This window comes from Lonchura striata, chromosome 7 (genome assembly GCF_046129695.1).
Source record: "Lonchura striata isolate bLonStr1 chromosome 7, bLonStr1.mat, whole genome shotgun sequence".
Taxonomy (NCBI): Eukaryota; Metazoa; Chordata; class Aves; order Passeriformes; family Estrildidae; genus Lonchura; species Lonchura striata.
This window is the reverse complement of record NC_134609.1, coordinates 6427649-6444222: the sequence shown is the minus strand read 5'-3', so window position 1 is coordinate 6444222 and position 16574 is coordinate 6427649. Positions and strand designations below refer to the sequence as shown.

Sequence of the window (16574 nt, the reverse complement as noted above, 5' to 3'; positions counted from 1 at the left end):
CTGTAGATAAATAATGACTTTTAAGATGTGTGTAAACAAAAACATGGAGCAATGTAATTTTGTTAGGGAATCTAGATGCAAAAAACTATCTTTTATCTCAGACACTCCTATATACTCACATGTCTCTTCGCTGTGCTTTTCATTTTGTCATTCTGTTTATTTTGGCAAGTAACTTGGTGCACTATAAATCTGTTTAACAAAAGATTTTGGCGATTTACGAGAATTGAAATGCATCAGGTTTTATCTGACCTCAATGAAATTATAAGATGCTAACTGCAAGTACTCAACACCAGAGAATAGTGGGGTAAAATGTTTTATCCTGGGGGATCTAAAACAAGGGACAACCAACAGCAGGGTACAACTAAGTTCTCAATGACATGACTATATTTACTAAGCTAAAAAACACTGAGATTCAGTACTGGTTTAATCACTACAGCAAAATAATTATGCCATATTCAGAAGAATAGTGTCCTTTTGAAGAAGTCTATTTAAAGACTGTTTCCACATTTACCAAACACAAATGTTGATTTAAATTTTTTTACAAAAAATTACACTGGACTTAAAGTAATCCATCCAAGGCTAATCAGTTCACATGCCCAAAGCAGGCATAACAGAATGAGTTTTGTAGGGCCAGTGTCCTTTAACTCAGAAAATCTAGAACCACTTATCAGAGGAGAAATATGTCAGTCCAAAACAAGTCTCTCAAAGTCATTAGATAATCTATTCCCCAGAGAATATTCATTAGTGTTACGAAATTGATGTTGTTTATGGAGAGATAATTGCATTACTGGTAAATTAGATTTCAATTCTCCTGCATAAATGTACCATACAGTTTCCCATTTCCTTTCATATATTATATACTCCATAAAAGAAATACATCTTAACTAGTGTGTTTTTCTCCTCATTTCCAATCACTTGAAATTACTTTAAAGGTTTGTTTGATAAAGATGAAGAAATTTAGTCCCAGTGGAATACTGGTGGTTTCAGACCAGAGCATGCACTGATACATGTGCCAGAAGACCTACCAGGCTCAGGCTGTTAGACTTTACTGCCTTCAGTTATTAATTCAACCCCAGTGCCTTTAATGGGAGCTACTACATCTTCAGTTTAACCACAGAGTTTTTGAACAAGGCAAATGGAAGAGTTCTTCTAACTTGACACAACAGCTAAAACATCTGTAGCAGGTCAAAGACACAGCAGAAGCAAAGCAGGTCCTTGGCAACCCGTGTCATTTTCAGAACAGTAATTCAATATTGCAGACATTTTCCCTCACATTTTGGTTTCATATATAACCAAACTAGATAGTTTCCTAACTTACCAAATTCTACAGTGTCTATAGTGTAATTACAACCATCACTCTGCAATGAACATCATAAATGTAGAGAGTCAATGCAATGGAGGTTCTACATTCAACCAGAATGCAACTTCCAAGATAAATATATCAATAAGATAAATAAAATGGCCAATTCAGTTATTTCTTTCTTTTGTGATGGGTTATTTTGGAATAAAGCTGCCCAATCTAATGTCATCACATATATTATAGTAGCGTTTTTAAAAAGAAAAATTGACCACTCTAAGTTTAGCTTGATATTTTGAACAGAAGCAATATTTTATGCCATTAAGTATGATCTAATGTTTAGCCACTGAATGGATGTCATTCTACCTACTCAAATTCATAAATATTAAAGCTCTTCAACTATGAATTCTTTTATCAACTACATTTGAAATTAATTATCTTATTAATGACTTAAGACTCATAATAGGCTCATCCCTTCCTATTAAAGCAAAAAAAAGGGAAGAATTCAATTAAATTACTGAGTATTTAATTATACACAGGTGACTGTCAGTCTGTAGCAAGACAAGGAATCAAAATGGACAGTCAGTGTCAACACACACCATTAAACCAAGTGTTTCAGTGTCACAGGAGAAATGATCACATTGATTCTCCTCTCATTTGGCAAAACTAACAGCAGGAGAGGAGAGGTAAAGCATAGATGATGTGTGTTAATACTAACACATACAACAGCCTTCCAATCAGCTGCACTTATGTCTGTGAGTCTTAAATTTTAAACTATCTTGCAGTGACTGTCTTGTTTTGTCAAACAGATATGAACCTTGGGAAGAGTAGGGGTAGAACTTACAATATGGTAATTAATAGCACATAAAAACCTAAAGGAGGGAGAAGACGGAGGAAAAAAGGAACATATCAGCATTTAAATGTAAAAACCATAACTATTTTATGGTTTATAAAAAAGTATTAATGTTCAAGTCTGCATAAAGTGACCTGACAAAAGACTTCTGTGTAAAACAAAAACCACAAGAAAACATACACACTCGTGTTTCTAACTCAGAAGTTGCAAATTTCAGTTTCTCAGTCTCAGAGATTTGAGGGGAGGAATGGGAGCCTTTTGTATGAGTGTAGACAGGACATGAATAAAGTAATGGAGGAACACCCCCTTTTCTAAAGAAAAGCCCCTCAAATGCTAGCATCCATGCACTCAGTAGTTTGGCTTTGTTAGGGAACAGCAGCAGATTATTTTTGATACCTTAAGAACAAAGTCATTCACTCACAGAATGTAGCAAATGCATTATGCTGAGTAAAGAACTAAGTTTGAAAAAAGCAACAGACCATAATACTGTGGGGACAAAAGGTTGATGTCGGAACAATCTGTTATGCTCATCCCTAAGCAGAAAGAGCAGAGCAACAGCCTCCAAAGCCTTTACATCAAAACATTTTTATAAGCAGGAAAAAAAGTCACAAATATTTTAACTTCAGTCATTGCCTACTGCCTTTTGAGTACATCCAGCTTCCCAAAATGCTTTTTTTAAGAAGCTGAAAACGCACACTGCAGTGAAACAAATCCTGTCATCTTTACAAGTCTGAAACAATAGCTGAAAACATGACCGTTCAGTCTGTCCTTGCTACTAAAGAAATAACTTTGCAGGGCAGGAAAATACAGGGTTGACAGGAAGAAAGAAAACCATAAGATACTATCTATCCTCCTTCTCCCCTCTCATTTTAAATTTTAACTAAGTCAGGTTATATACAGTAGAAGAAAACTGTACAGTCCTGTAGTATTCTCTCCAGAACTCTTCCTTTTACTTTTATCCTTCCAGTCTCCCACTCTCACTGACACATTTTCTCAAATTTTATCCACTGCCTGCCACACTTTGTATTCCACTTCACTAATCTGCTTATTATCAAATTCAAAATACAGGGGGTATAGGAATGTGGATTTGGTGCAACAAATGGTTATGTAAAACAAGGAGTGGAAAAGGAAACTGTACTTATCTAATAAATGCATAAATTGACAAACACTGAGGAAGAGCCACTTTTAATCCTCAATAACCAGAGGGCATTAGCTTCCCTTCTTTTCTCCAGTTTGGCAACAATATTGCTGTTCTTGCACAAATAAAAATGGCTTTCTACCCAATGTGACTTGAAGCTGAGCATTGCCTCATTCATAATGCAAAAGGAAGGCCTGAAGGTTGTCTGCTCTATTCCCCTTCTAAATAACATTGTGGGACCTTACCATGATAGCACCAGGCAGCCAAGTCAGAAAACAATGTTGGGCTGGCTGGAACAGAGCAGAACATTCTGAATGCTTGATACTTTATTCTGGTCATTCTTTGAGTCCACAGCAGGAAAATATTTATCTAATAATTTGCCAAGGTTTTTTATTTAGAAGTAGTTTGCAATATTATGCCCTGAGTCAACCACAAGTAGCACTCTAATACTATCACCTTACATTGCTCTGCAATTTTACAGAGGAGCATATGGATTTACTCCAGTTATTTAACAGCTTTTTATTCTACAGTTGGTAAGAAATTATCCAACTTGCAAAATTTAATTGCTTGGTTTATAAAATGTTTTAATTACATCAGAAAAACCAGTAGCTTGAAGTCCTTTAAAAATACACCTAGAAATGTGCAGTCAAAGGGAACTCCTTCCAGACCTTTCACTCTCCTCTTTCAATGCTCTGAACATCAGTATTTTTAATGTGACAATGGCACTTTTCATTGATTTGTTCTTAGGAACTATTGGTAGAAAAACACATTGAATTGTATGGCACGATAATGTCCACGCACACTTCTCTTCTGTAACCCACTGCACTCTTAGGATAACCACCCAGACAGTGACCCTGGTCTCTCCTCTGAAATATACAATATGGACAAACCTGTGATAGCCCTTAAAGGCAGCAGCTGCCAAAACCATCATTAGTACATTGGTATGCCTGACAATTTATTCTGAGAAGTCCTAGTCTAATACAGCTTTCATAATACATGCACCCAAGTGTGCTGGATCACAGGCAACACTGCTTTTGTGCTTCATCTCAGCTGTCAGAGCAGATACACTACATCTGTTAACAGGGAGGAATAAGAAAACTCTAGATCAATAATCTATCCAAGCTTCAGCCTAATAAACTTAAGGTTGATCTACACTTGTACGGAAATGCCAATAAATGATGAACTTATATTTCTAATCTACAAGTCCATGTGAACCATAATATTCTGCAGCAGAAAATGCTTCCATCTACTTCCCTCATTTAAAATTGAAATAAGCATATTTAAATTATAAAAAATATGTGAAGAAAAAATTATAATCAATCTGTAAGTTAGCACTAAGAAAAAAAAAATGCTTGCTTAGACATCAGAGTATCTTTAAGTAAATTCTTATTGTGGCCTTCTTAGGCTAACTTGCAGCAAAAAAAAAAAGTTAATTTTAACATGCAGCTCTCCAACTGCCTTAAAATAATGGTATGGATGCTGAAGAATGAAGTCCTCTTGATATGACTTAATGTGCAGATCACCACTGATGACACAGGAGACAACAAATGTGGCTGGGGAAACACCAACCTTTAATTTAAATACACACGGAACACTTGAAGCACAACTAAGATATACCATTTGCAGATGATTGCCTTATGAGGAGGCGGGGAATTATATCAATCTAATTATGCCAGAGCAAGGGTGTGTCTGTGCATGCTCATGCATAAAAGAAAATTTGGAATATTAATCATATCTTCCTGTGCACAACAAGATCCTTTCTTACATAGATGCACAGTTTTCTTGTCCCTTAGAGGTAATAGAAAAAAAAAGACAAAAAGCAAACTAGTGAATTTAGTGACAGAAACATGAAACAAATGAGTTTCATTTCTGTGGCAGGGTTATCAGGTTCATTTACTGCCGAGTTGCCATACCTGTTGAAGTTAATGTCTGGATAACTGGAATACTCAGACTTCATCTTCGCATTGCGACGTGGAAAAGTACAGAAGAAAGCATTGGCCAGAAAACTGGCGATCTGCTCCTGTGACATTGTGATGGAGTGATTCATCTTTTGTTTCAGCAGAGGTATTGGCTACCAACAAAAGAAATGAGGGGGAGGAAGGGGCATGGGAGAAATGAGAGAAATAGAGAGAAGAATAATTAGCTTACCCTTTTTGAAAGAAAAAACAGAAGCACAAAATTGTATTTGTTATATTAGAGCAAGAGTAATTTAGGCTGTTGGTAAAGCCTTTAATCAGCACCACCGTTAAAGTCAAGAACAGTTTATTCAAGACAATTCAGAAGGGCTTGCCTTGCAAATTGCAGATTTCTAATCAATAATAAAAATATCAAGAAAGCATAACTTATCAAACAAAACCATCAGGATTGCAGAGGGGAAAAAATAGATGGGATGCTGCAAATCCTGGGCAATGTTAAAAACTGAAATAAAAAATCCACTTTCAATAGCTGTATAGTTAAGAACCCTCAGGGAATGCTTTCAGCTACAATAACCATCCTTTGAACTTTACAAAGAAACAAGGAAGTCATGCCATAGATCATAACTCTATGACTTGCTTTGAATTTTTTTCCATCCTACTTGAAGAAATAACACTGATGGCATTTGCAGAAAGTGTGTAATTATTGATTCTTTTATAATCAGAATTAACAAAAAGCTCAGCCTCACTTTGGTCTTCAATTTGAAGTTTTATTTTACTCTGGTCATGATTTCCTTAATATAAAAAGAAATAAAGGGGCAGAGGGAAGAAATAACTCCCCAGCTTGAATCATTATACATCTTTCATTTTATCAGGCATTAGACTTCTGATTTTGAGCTTTGGCTCACATTCATGGTATTTAATTTTTAAAATTATGTGTTAATATGGAGTGTGGCAGGGGCACAACATTCTGACTGCTGAGTCCAGTGACCACTATAATAAACCCACTTGGATAGGAGAAAGAGAACACAGTTTTCACTTGCTTCCAAAATTCTCAGCCATCAACATTAGCCTAGCTCCAGTACAGCTACATGTTCATCCTTCTAGTTGTGAATAGAAACTGCTGTTGATTTAGACTGTTGAATACACAGCCCTGTTTACTCCAGAAAACAAACAAACATCCCTTTATTCTTATAACTACTACATTGACATTCACTGAATCTCATTCTGTCTTCTGGCTATTTAATTAACAAGCTATATTATGATGTCTGAAGTCACACAGCTAGAGGGGGGAAAAAAAGCCTGGGAAGCTCATAAGTTCTACCAACCTATAAAAACAGAATATTTTGGATAGTGTTAAATTGGAACAAATTTATCTTTATGTCTAACTAAAAAAATTAGTCTGACAGAGATCTTCACAACTTACATTGCCTAGCAGTACATGATCTCTAAAAATCCTGCAAGTCTTGTGCTTGACTTGTGTTCAGAAACTTCCTAGCATTTTCAAACAGCCTCCCTCATCAAGTTACCAGCAAAAAAAGTAAGAAATATTCATAGCTTGAAATTATGTATATACTTCAGGACTCTTGCAGCATAAAAAAGTAGGGAAAGATTTTCCCTGCTTATTCCTATTAGAATCAATTCAGAAAATGGTAACAAAGAAGTTTACAAATTGTTGTCACCCTGCTAATACGTTACATACCATACATCCTCACTTGACCAGCCCTACTCACTTTTATCAGCTTTACTCCTTAAAGAACTAATTCCCATAGCATTAATATAGAATTAGTTACGGTTTGTATGTGTGCAAGGTCTAAACAGAATAAAGTATGTTCCCAAGTAAATGAAAGTTTTATGAAAATACAGCTTCAAGGATTTAAAAAAATCTGAAATAAAAAAATTAGATCAGATTGAAATAAAAAAAAAAATCAAACCAGATTATTCAATTGTTCCACTTTCTAAGGTTGATTTTACAACCTGATTGGTTGTGTGGTCATTTCATTTAAGAAATGCAAGAAGCAACTTCAGCATATAGAAAGGAAAGGGTTATTGAAGTTCAGGCTAAAACTATGACAGTGAGATTTACTTTTTTTTGCATTCTATTACATAACTGCAGATATGTATTGTCCATTCTGCTCCTTAGGTCTCATCTGCCATCAACACAAAAATTACAGCTTTTATTAAGAACACAATATGACCCTGATATTTTGACCTTAGCCATCAGCCACAGTTTGCAGAGAAGTGCTCTGCCACAGAGTACTTGCAGGCTGGGTTTGCTTACCTGGGTGCAGATACTAGGGAGACAGAGTGCCAGTTTGACCATATCAGGAAGAATGGACTGGAACAGATGTTGAGCCTCTGCATCTTCAAGAACCTGTTAAAAAATAGAAGGGAAAAAAAAACTTTTTACCTCAGAAATAATTATTGAATTAGAAGTTTGCGAAAACAGGACCCATGCAAAAGAAACAAAAAAAAAAAACAGATCCTCTTAGCTTTATACTAAATCTGTAACATTTTCACAGTAGTGCCTCACTGAATTTACCTTGCAATAATCCACTGACTGAGATACAGAAACAAGTCTCAAAAGTTGCAGTTGAGAAAACAAGTCACCAAATGCCCTTTAAAGAAAGCATTTGACTACTTCCAAGGCAATGAACCAAATTTTCATCTGAAAAAATCACTAGCTAACCACAGAAGTACTGGAATGAATTACTCAAATTTCACATTCAGGTCACAGTCCAAGACAAGTACCTGTGACATCCTCCTATAGAGGACAGATAAAATGCACTCCTGACTCAGATCAGTGGACCTGTGCAGCAACAACAGGAAATCCTATACAAGAGGATGCAATCCTGGGCATTTTCTGCCATCCTTCCCCACCATGTTTCCTCAAGAATTACAGCCACTGTAACACAGCAGGTGCAGCCTTGCCAATCCCCACATGCTGAGGCTGCAGTCTTTTCAGTCTCTTCCTGTAGGACACCTGACACTATGACTATTTCAGCTGCCTCACTCTCTCTTCTAACCGACTTTCTGAGAAGGGGAGACCAGAATTGACAACACTGAAAACAAACAGGCACATCCATGTCTCACAAGGCCTCTCAAAGCTTTTATCCCCCAGAACAAGTCACATCAAACCTTTCTTTCCCTGTTCTCAGTTCCCCCCTGACGCTGTCTGGCCCACTGTGATTGTATTCAGTTGCCAAAGCCTATCAAGCCAATATATTCAGAGCAAGTCCAGGATCTCCCTTCCGCTTGCAATTGGCAGTTCTGAGCACAACATCCCACAGCCAGGGTTTAGATGAACCCACCAACATGCCTATTCGTGTATCACACACCTATTTTTCAAAGATGTAAAAATTTATTTAAGGTGGGCAATGGTCTTCTAAGAAAAGCTAGGATAAGGGTTATAAAAAAAAATGCAACGCAAAGTGGCACATTTGCAATACGTGAAGCAGCACAAAAGCCTCAAAACTCACAGTCTGCTGAATGAACAGGCTGAAGGGAGATGTAGAGAAAAGCACATTCCTATGCTATGAAATTTTTCTGTGAAGTTTATCTGTGAATACAGGCATCAGATGTCAGTGGCTGTTAGATTTGATTTGCATGCTGCATTCAAAGCAAAAAGCAGAGAGATCACACAATATGCACTACAGCTGGGGAACAGGAGACAAAGGTCACAGATCAGTTGTCTGTCTCCATCCTTCCCCTTCAGAGAATCTGTATTTGAGACCAATTCTTCCTACCAGTTTCTAGACTAAAATCTTCAAAATTCTGAAATGGTGGCTTTAAAACTACACAATATTATTTTTTCAAGTAGCACTTAAAAAATGTATTTGCTAACAGTTTTGCACAAAACCAGCTGCAGACAGAATGGATGAAACAGCATGAAGGTATTATCAACTTTAGTCTACAACACTTAAGACTAATTGTGAAATCACAGGAACAGATCTTTTTCATCATATTATCAGGGCTTTGCAATTCCCATTTTTATGAAAAGTATCACATAGGCTTCGGAATATAAAAAAGACACTGGCAATTCTCTTGAGAAGGAAAATTCAGCGCCTCTGGCTCAAGACACAGTGATCCTCATAAACACTGAAAATATTATTTGAAGGCTAGCAACTTCTGCTCTTCCAAGATCATTAAAATAGCCATAGAAATATCTTGTCTCTGTTGTCTCCTGCTCCAAGTAATAATATAAAGGAAGAAGAGTACTTAGGAATTTGAAAACCAAAACACAAACAAATGCTCAAAGCACAAACAACTTCTGTTCAGAAAAAGGGGGAAAACATAATAACACCAAGACCTACACAGTTACTTTCTATGCATTATGTATGTTGCTTGTGGAGGCATAAAAATGAGGGTTTAATATAAAGTTTTAAAATGAAAGAAGAACTTACAAAGAATAACAAGCCCAGGAAGCATGAAAATAATTTGATATGAGAAGAATCCAAGTAATAAACAAAGTACTTCAGAAAATAAATTTATATTTAAGATGGGAAATGAGCAAGATGCATCTCTCTCTCCTGTTGCTGGCTACATATGCACCTACATATTTACACAGCATAAGTCAAAACCTGAAAACTATGACCTAACCTTTAACATTACCTGCTCTAGCAGGAAACTTTTCTCTGTTCTTAGGCACAATGTTTTTAAGTGCCATAAAGTAACCAAATGAGCATTTAAAGTCTAGAATTTCAGATCTCAACCCATAAAATGAATACATAACTTACAGCTATTCAAAATCTGACATTTAACCTCAGATGTCTACCAGGCTGTCAAATTCTGATATTCTCTTCCCTTCGGGTAACACTTCCTCTCTTTTAAAGTTGACATATAAATAGTGGCTGCTGTGCTTTGCTGACTGCCACAGACTATACAGTATCACTTATCTGGTGACACATTATGGCACCGGACTCTGTCATAGCTGTCAAGACTTCAACCTTTTCTTTATACTTCTTTGAAAACAACATAATAATAGTGTGAGACAATTTCTTCCCAAAACAGAGGCAGGCCAGCAATTGCACAGCTCAGCTCTGATGCAGAATATTTAATTATAAAGATCACTTCTACTCTGAAATACTACTTTTCCTTCTTCTTACCTGTCTAATAATATACCAGAGTATGCTTTCTTTTCTATAGTATTTCTATGCATGAGTTTTACTCGACCTCCACTTATGAAAAATGTCAATATTTAGAGGCATTACTGCTCAAAAGTGTTCTCCCTGACCTGATTATTCTTACATGTGAATGAAGTTTTTTAAAAGAGTGTTGGGTGCCATGAAGACCCCACAACTACAAATATATGATTATTGAGAATTCACAGACCTTGTCAAGAACTCCTAACTCAGCATTGCCCTCTATCAAATGGCTACATCCACGTAACTAAAGTTTACCCTGTCTGCCCATATACTCTTCCTGTACAGGTAACATTCCTTTGAGGTTTCTATAAAAAAGAACACCTGCAAATCCCTGGCTGCTTGGCCCTCACAGCCTCTTTTGACTTCTCACCCAGCACACCATCACAGGTGCAGCTTTGTAGACCCACCACTGTCACTGCATATTCTCAGCCATGCTGAGTGCAACAAAGAGCCGGGGTTACCGTAACAGTCTTTCCAGGCTTTGAAAGCAGCCTGGAAAAAGGAACACTCAATCATGGAAAGTAAAAGAATTCCGGGACGTGAGTGCTGACAACATAGCAACATCTGGCAGATATCCCAGGATGCAAATGCCAACCTGGAGAACCTAGCATCAGCAGAGAGAACACCTGGTCACAGAACTGAGGGCAGATTTATTTAGAAGGCAACTCCCTTCAGGAAGCAGTGACTTGTACTGATGTAAAATCCAGCATATTTAGAATGACATTGCACATTCTACATATTTGATGCTGCTGAAAGAGGAATGTGTCCATTCTATCCATTCAAACACAGGCACACACCCCCACACACCACATTTCATCAGTTTCCATGTTCATCTGACAATTTCCTGAGATTCTTCATCTTGCTGATTCTACAGAAAAAATCTGGAGGTAGGGATAGTCTGCTCCTGCAGTAATAAGTTGAAGCAGCCTACCCAAAAGTTAAGCATTATTGGAAGTGTGCAGAGTGGGTGTTAAGTGAAAAAGAATCAGTCATGACCATTGCCAATGTGCTGCAAAGGCAGATCTTGGTTGCAACTCTTCCCACTGAAAAAACAGGAATGTTCTAGTCAGAATGAAATTGTTAAAATGAACACCTCACTTGGAAGTCTGTCTGTATGAATTCACTAATGTGCTTTTAATTGTGTACAAGTTTTTCAAGTCCACAACTCTGCAAACATTAAGAGAAAGGACTGAGTTTTCATTTTTAAAGGAACTAACATTTGTTTTACAACTTAAGGAATTCTAAAATGTGAAATGTTTGTCAACAAGTCTTCATAAAGAAAAATATATTTAAGTACTGTGGCAATTTTGGTTTTAAACAATTGATCAGTTTCTGCTTTCCTTATTTATGCACTTGAAATAAAAACATAAATACAGTGTTGACTTTATCAATGCTCCAGCCATGCAAAATATGTAGGAATTAAATACATGCAGGGCTTATACCCTGAGGGAAAAGTATATGGAGTCAGAGTTGCAAAGCATGACTTGCTTTTAACCAAAGAAATAATTTGGCAACTCCATCACCATTTTCACTGGAGTTTCTGATTAAATGAACAGGACTTAGGGCTCCAATTCCTAAGATGCAAATGGCTCAGCGAGCCATAGCAGAGGTATGAGCTCTTGGCCAAACCTGCAGTGCAATTTAGCAAAATGAACATTTATCCTGCAGCAAAGAGGCCTGACTAAACATGGCTGTAAGTAATGGCCCCTTGTCACTATAAACCAGTCCTCCAAAATGCAGCAGACGAATGCCTGACAGCCTAATAAGAAGGATCTGAGGTAGTATGGGGTGATAGTGATGGTAGAGAGTTTAAATCTAAATCTGACAGCTCATCAAAGCAAACAAACTGCACATAGGGTGCACAAATTTGGACAGCTCCATCTATAACAGCCATCATGCCAACAGGCAGCCAGCATGCTAAGACAGCAATAGCTTAATGCTTTCAATTTGTTTGGTTTTATATGCCCATATTAACTTCTGTGGCAGGACAAGGACCAATTGAATCATGTTCTTAAGGATGAAGAGGAAAAGCAGAGTGCTTCCTTCAGACTGTGTGTCTCTTATTTTCTAATTCTAATGGATTTTGACCTCCTGACTTTTTCCTTCACAGCTGCCATAATACCTCATGCTGTCAGTGATCCAAACCATCTACAGTTCCTACACTGAACCTTCCAGTAACAAATTTCCAAATTATTTTAATATAAGATACCATACGGTTAGAAGTGATAATTCCAAACTAAATAATTGAACAAGCCAAATAACTTGTATATATTCGATTTACAGTAGGTTCATTCTCCTAATTTCAGGAATTTGTTTTTTTCTTTCTTCGCTATCTTCAATTTGTCTCAAATAAAATATTTATAGTTTTATAGGATATTTTGAGGCACATTAAATACTTCTAAGCTGAAAACATTGTCCTTGAAGGTATTTTAAAAATGTGTGGCTGTGGCACTTAGGGACATGGTCTAGTGCTGGACTTTAGTAGTGGCAGTGCTGTGTTAATGCTGGATTCTGTAAACTTCAGGGTCCTTATCAACCTAAATGGTTCCATGATTTTGAGGCATTTAAACCCTGAGTGTGCTCAAACAATCACAATCTGTGGCTGCTCCTTTATCACAGTTTTCATTACTCGTCCTTCCAGAGCCTGTAGTTATTTCCTTGTTCTCCTGTCTTATCCAGAAGTCCCCTGCTTTTTGCATACTGTTAAACACTTAAACATGGTGAAGTCTAAATCCATGACTAGAACTCTGCAGTGCAAATAAAACAACGAAGCCGCAGGTTATGACACTGAAGTCCTTTACCTGAAAGTAACCAACCTCAGACGGGCAATCTGTACTCCCTTTAATCCTCTAATCGTTGTCACAGATGCCTTTAAACATTACAGAATCCTAAGAACAGGCTTTCTCAATCTAGTATTTGGAACAGCTGGGGAAAAACAACTAAACAAACACACAAACAACAAAAAGGCCCATGTCTCAGTTCTTACTGAGTGACTTTAAAAAATAATCTATTTAAATTAAACCCCCAAAACAAGCTTCACTATGTAGTACTCTCTACAAAACCTCTCTTTCTGCACAGGGAGATCAATTCTACTTAAAGGCATTGTGCAACAACTATCAGTGTACTCACACCCAGACAGAGATACCAGGCTGCAGCCCAGTAACTCAGATGCCTCTGTAAAACAGACTCATCATAAAGTCAAATACTGTACATATTAACAAGACTGAAACATAGAAGAAATGTGGGGTGGAGGGTGTGTTGTGTGTGCAATCTAGTTCCCATTTTATCATGTTAATGAATTTCCAAAGCTGCAGGAAAGAATACTCTCATCTGCCTCTTCCAGTTTCCTTACAAAACTAATTCAGTAGAAAACACACTTAGCTGTCAAATCCATCCCATTTGCTGAGTGCTTGTCTGATTAGAAATAAAAGGAAGGACAAAGTAATCTTTGGAGGAAAGAAGAAGGAAATTGTAACACTGGATTATGCAGAGAAGAATCTTATTTGAGAATAAGAATGCTTCTGACATTTATCAAAACCACAAACTGACACTTCAAAAGGAAAAAAGAAGACAGCTTACAAGGCAGAGGTTAATTTGGTTATGTTTAATTTTTTTCCCCCAAAAGGCAAATTCATGTCTTCTGCCAATCCAACTCTGGAATAATCTCTCAGGTGTATCATCCTTAACAACTGCTGCTTTGTTCTCAAAGCTTTTAAACATTCTAAATAAAATCTGAGAGAAGAATGTGTGTTTATTTTCATTCTCCTCTTAATGGTTTTAGAAGCCCAATATATACTTCCAAGGAACTGGAAATTTAACCTCAGTCATTTTCACTACCCTTCAGGCTGCCAATAGCCTCTATGCTGCTGCAGAGTGATTCTGTCGTGGCTAGAAGCATCACAGCCATCTCCAAAGCAGTGGCAGAATCCTGAGATGAAAAATCAAATACCACTTTCTATGTACTTTCAAGTTATTCTAGGGAAGTAGAGCAGTGGAGATGACAATGACCATGTCTCTACAGAAGAGCTGTAACATCAGGGGAAGATAAAAGTTACCAGTGAAAGTGATCTGCTTCCAGGCTTATTCAAAACTTTAATCTCTCTCAAAACAGTAATACTGTAGAAGTATTTGAAAGCCTTTATATACTAAATACGTTCTGCAACCACTTTTGAAACCTTGGCACAAAAAGCTCCATGAGACAATACAGCTGTTACCCTTATGAAAACTATTTTCTTTAACATGCCAAAACACCAAACCAAATAAACAAACAAACAAAAAAAAAAAAAACCAACAAGCACAGGCAGAAGGAAAAAAAAAGGATCAAGTAAAGACAAAACTATACCACTGCAGTATACCATTCTTTGCTTGACTGTCAGTATTACACAGGCTCAAAATGACCAATAATTAAAGACAAATATCCAGTAATTACTATTTTATTGGCTAAATAAGACCCTCAGACCATCTTGAGGCTACACACCTTGCCACCTCTGAAAACCTGCTCTTTAAAAAATGCATGGCAGCAGTAAGAAACTCTCCAAGGAAGAGTTTATATATATAAGCAAAATCCAGTTTTTCAGATGAAAAGGAGGAACAAACCCAGGAATATAGCTACAATCCACTTCATTTATACCCCATAGTTATCCTAAAAAATGGCAATGCGTCTTTATCACTTCCCTACCTACATGTACACTTTTACAGCAGGCATTTCTCTTGAAAGCTTTGACCACCAGGGTTTGTTTTGTGGGGCTTTTGTACTCTTAACTGCTCAATACATTATAAATAAAATCTAAAAAAAAAAATCCAAAAGCACTAAGCAGCTAAGGAAAACCCCCAAAACAAATATAAACTTCTTTTAGCCATTTGAGATACATAGGTGAGCACAGATAAATGATGATTTACACATAATCAAATGGAAGTAAAGAAATCTATTCAACAGTCCTCTTTGACCCCAAAACAAAACAAAGCAAATATCAGAAGGTAGCCTTTAAATCCAGAATTTTAGGGTTTTTTTCTTTTGTTTTTCCAAGAGGAATGTTCTCAATACAGTGAAAAACTACGAAAGAGACACTCAGAATGTGTCTTTACATAGATCTTTATTAAAGCACTGAATATCCACAAGCACTTGGGACACAGTATAAGTCTATCTCTGCACCTGCTATGTGCAGCTATCCCTTCCCTGATAATTCCAACTCAACAGTGATTGCAAAAGTGCTTACAAAACACCACTTAAAAAATACTCAACCATTCTGCCAAGACAGTACATAAAAATAAGAATAAGCCTGTAATTCAATGCTCTTTCTCTTCTACAATGCTTAGTTTCTAATGTTTTGAATGTGTACAGATGCATATTCCCCCACCACAGAAAGGCTCACCTTTTGTTCAATATGGGAATAAATTCCTTTCTGTTGCTGTGAAAAGAAAGCCCTTCATGGCACACTCAAAAGACCTTTTCAGTTTAGATTTTAAAAAGGTAATCTGATGTAATGAAAATTGCTTGAAAACATCTGGACTAAAGTAAAATCCAACAAGGAGCAACGGGCAGGCTATTTTCAGCCTTGGGACATTCTGTTTCTGGCTTAAAAGCCTACATTTGTAGTGCTGACATCTCTATACAATGCTCACTTCTGTTAGTACTGTCCAGTCAATTATAAAAATGACTTATCAAAAACCCAGTCACCAGAACAATTTGGTACTTCAAAATTCCTTCTATTCCAGTTTCACTGATTACAGCAATTGTTTTTTCAGGCAGGTCATTCAAACAACAAAACAAACAGGAAAGACTGTCATGGTTCATAAGACCTATGAGGAGACAGGAGTGGGGTGAAACCTTATTAGAACATAAAGATTTCCCAAGATATGCACATACTTAATGGTAGCAGTGTTCTGTGTTTGGTCTTTTTCAAATGAATGAAAATCAAGAGCTCTACCATAATCCAATTAAACTATACTGCATTCGCATAATCTTCACTTGTTGCATTTATAGTCCTTTTTTAGATTAAATTTTGAAAAAACAGTAAAAAAAATGGAACCATAATTTCCAAAATTACCCAGGTAATTTGAAAATTTTCTCAAATTAATTTTGAGGTTATTAAAGATAAGATTATTTAACCACAAAAGACAGTGTGGTTCTGTGGCTGGCTGCAATTCTGCAATTTGAAGTAGAGTATTTCATTGACAAGACAGTTCTTAGTTTTATTCAGTTATCTCAAAATGCAACCAATTCTTCTTA

The 16574-nt window shown here is 36.7% G+C and overlaps 1 protein-coding gene across 1 annotated transcript in view; it reads right to left on the bottom strand.

Annotated features, from left to right (window-relative positions):
- The window catches only part of PARG (poly(ADP-ribose) glycohydrolase), a 59145-nt gene that overhangs the window by 27218 nt on the left and 15353 nt on the right, over window positions 1-16574 (bottom strand). The window contains exons 8-9 of the mRNA XM_021536153.3: window positions 7483-7575; window positions 5202-5359 (exon numbers count right to left, since the gene is read on the bottom strand). Coding sequence (XP_021391828.1) covers window positions 5202-5359; window positions 7483-7575 — 251 coding nt within the window. The remainder of the gene's footprint in view (window positions 1-5201; window positions 5360-7482; window positions 7576-16574) is intronic.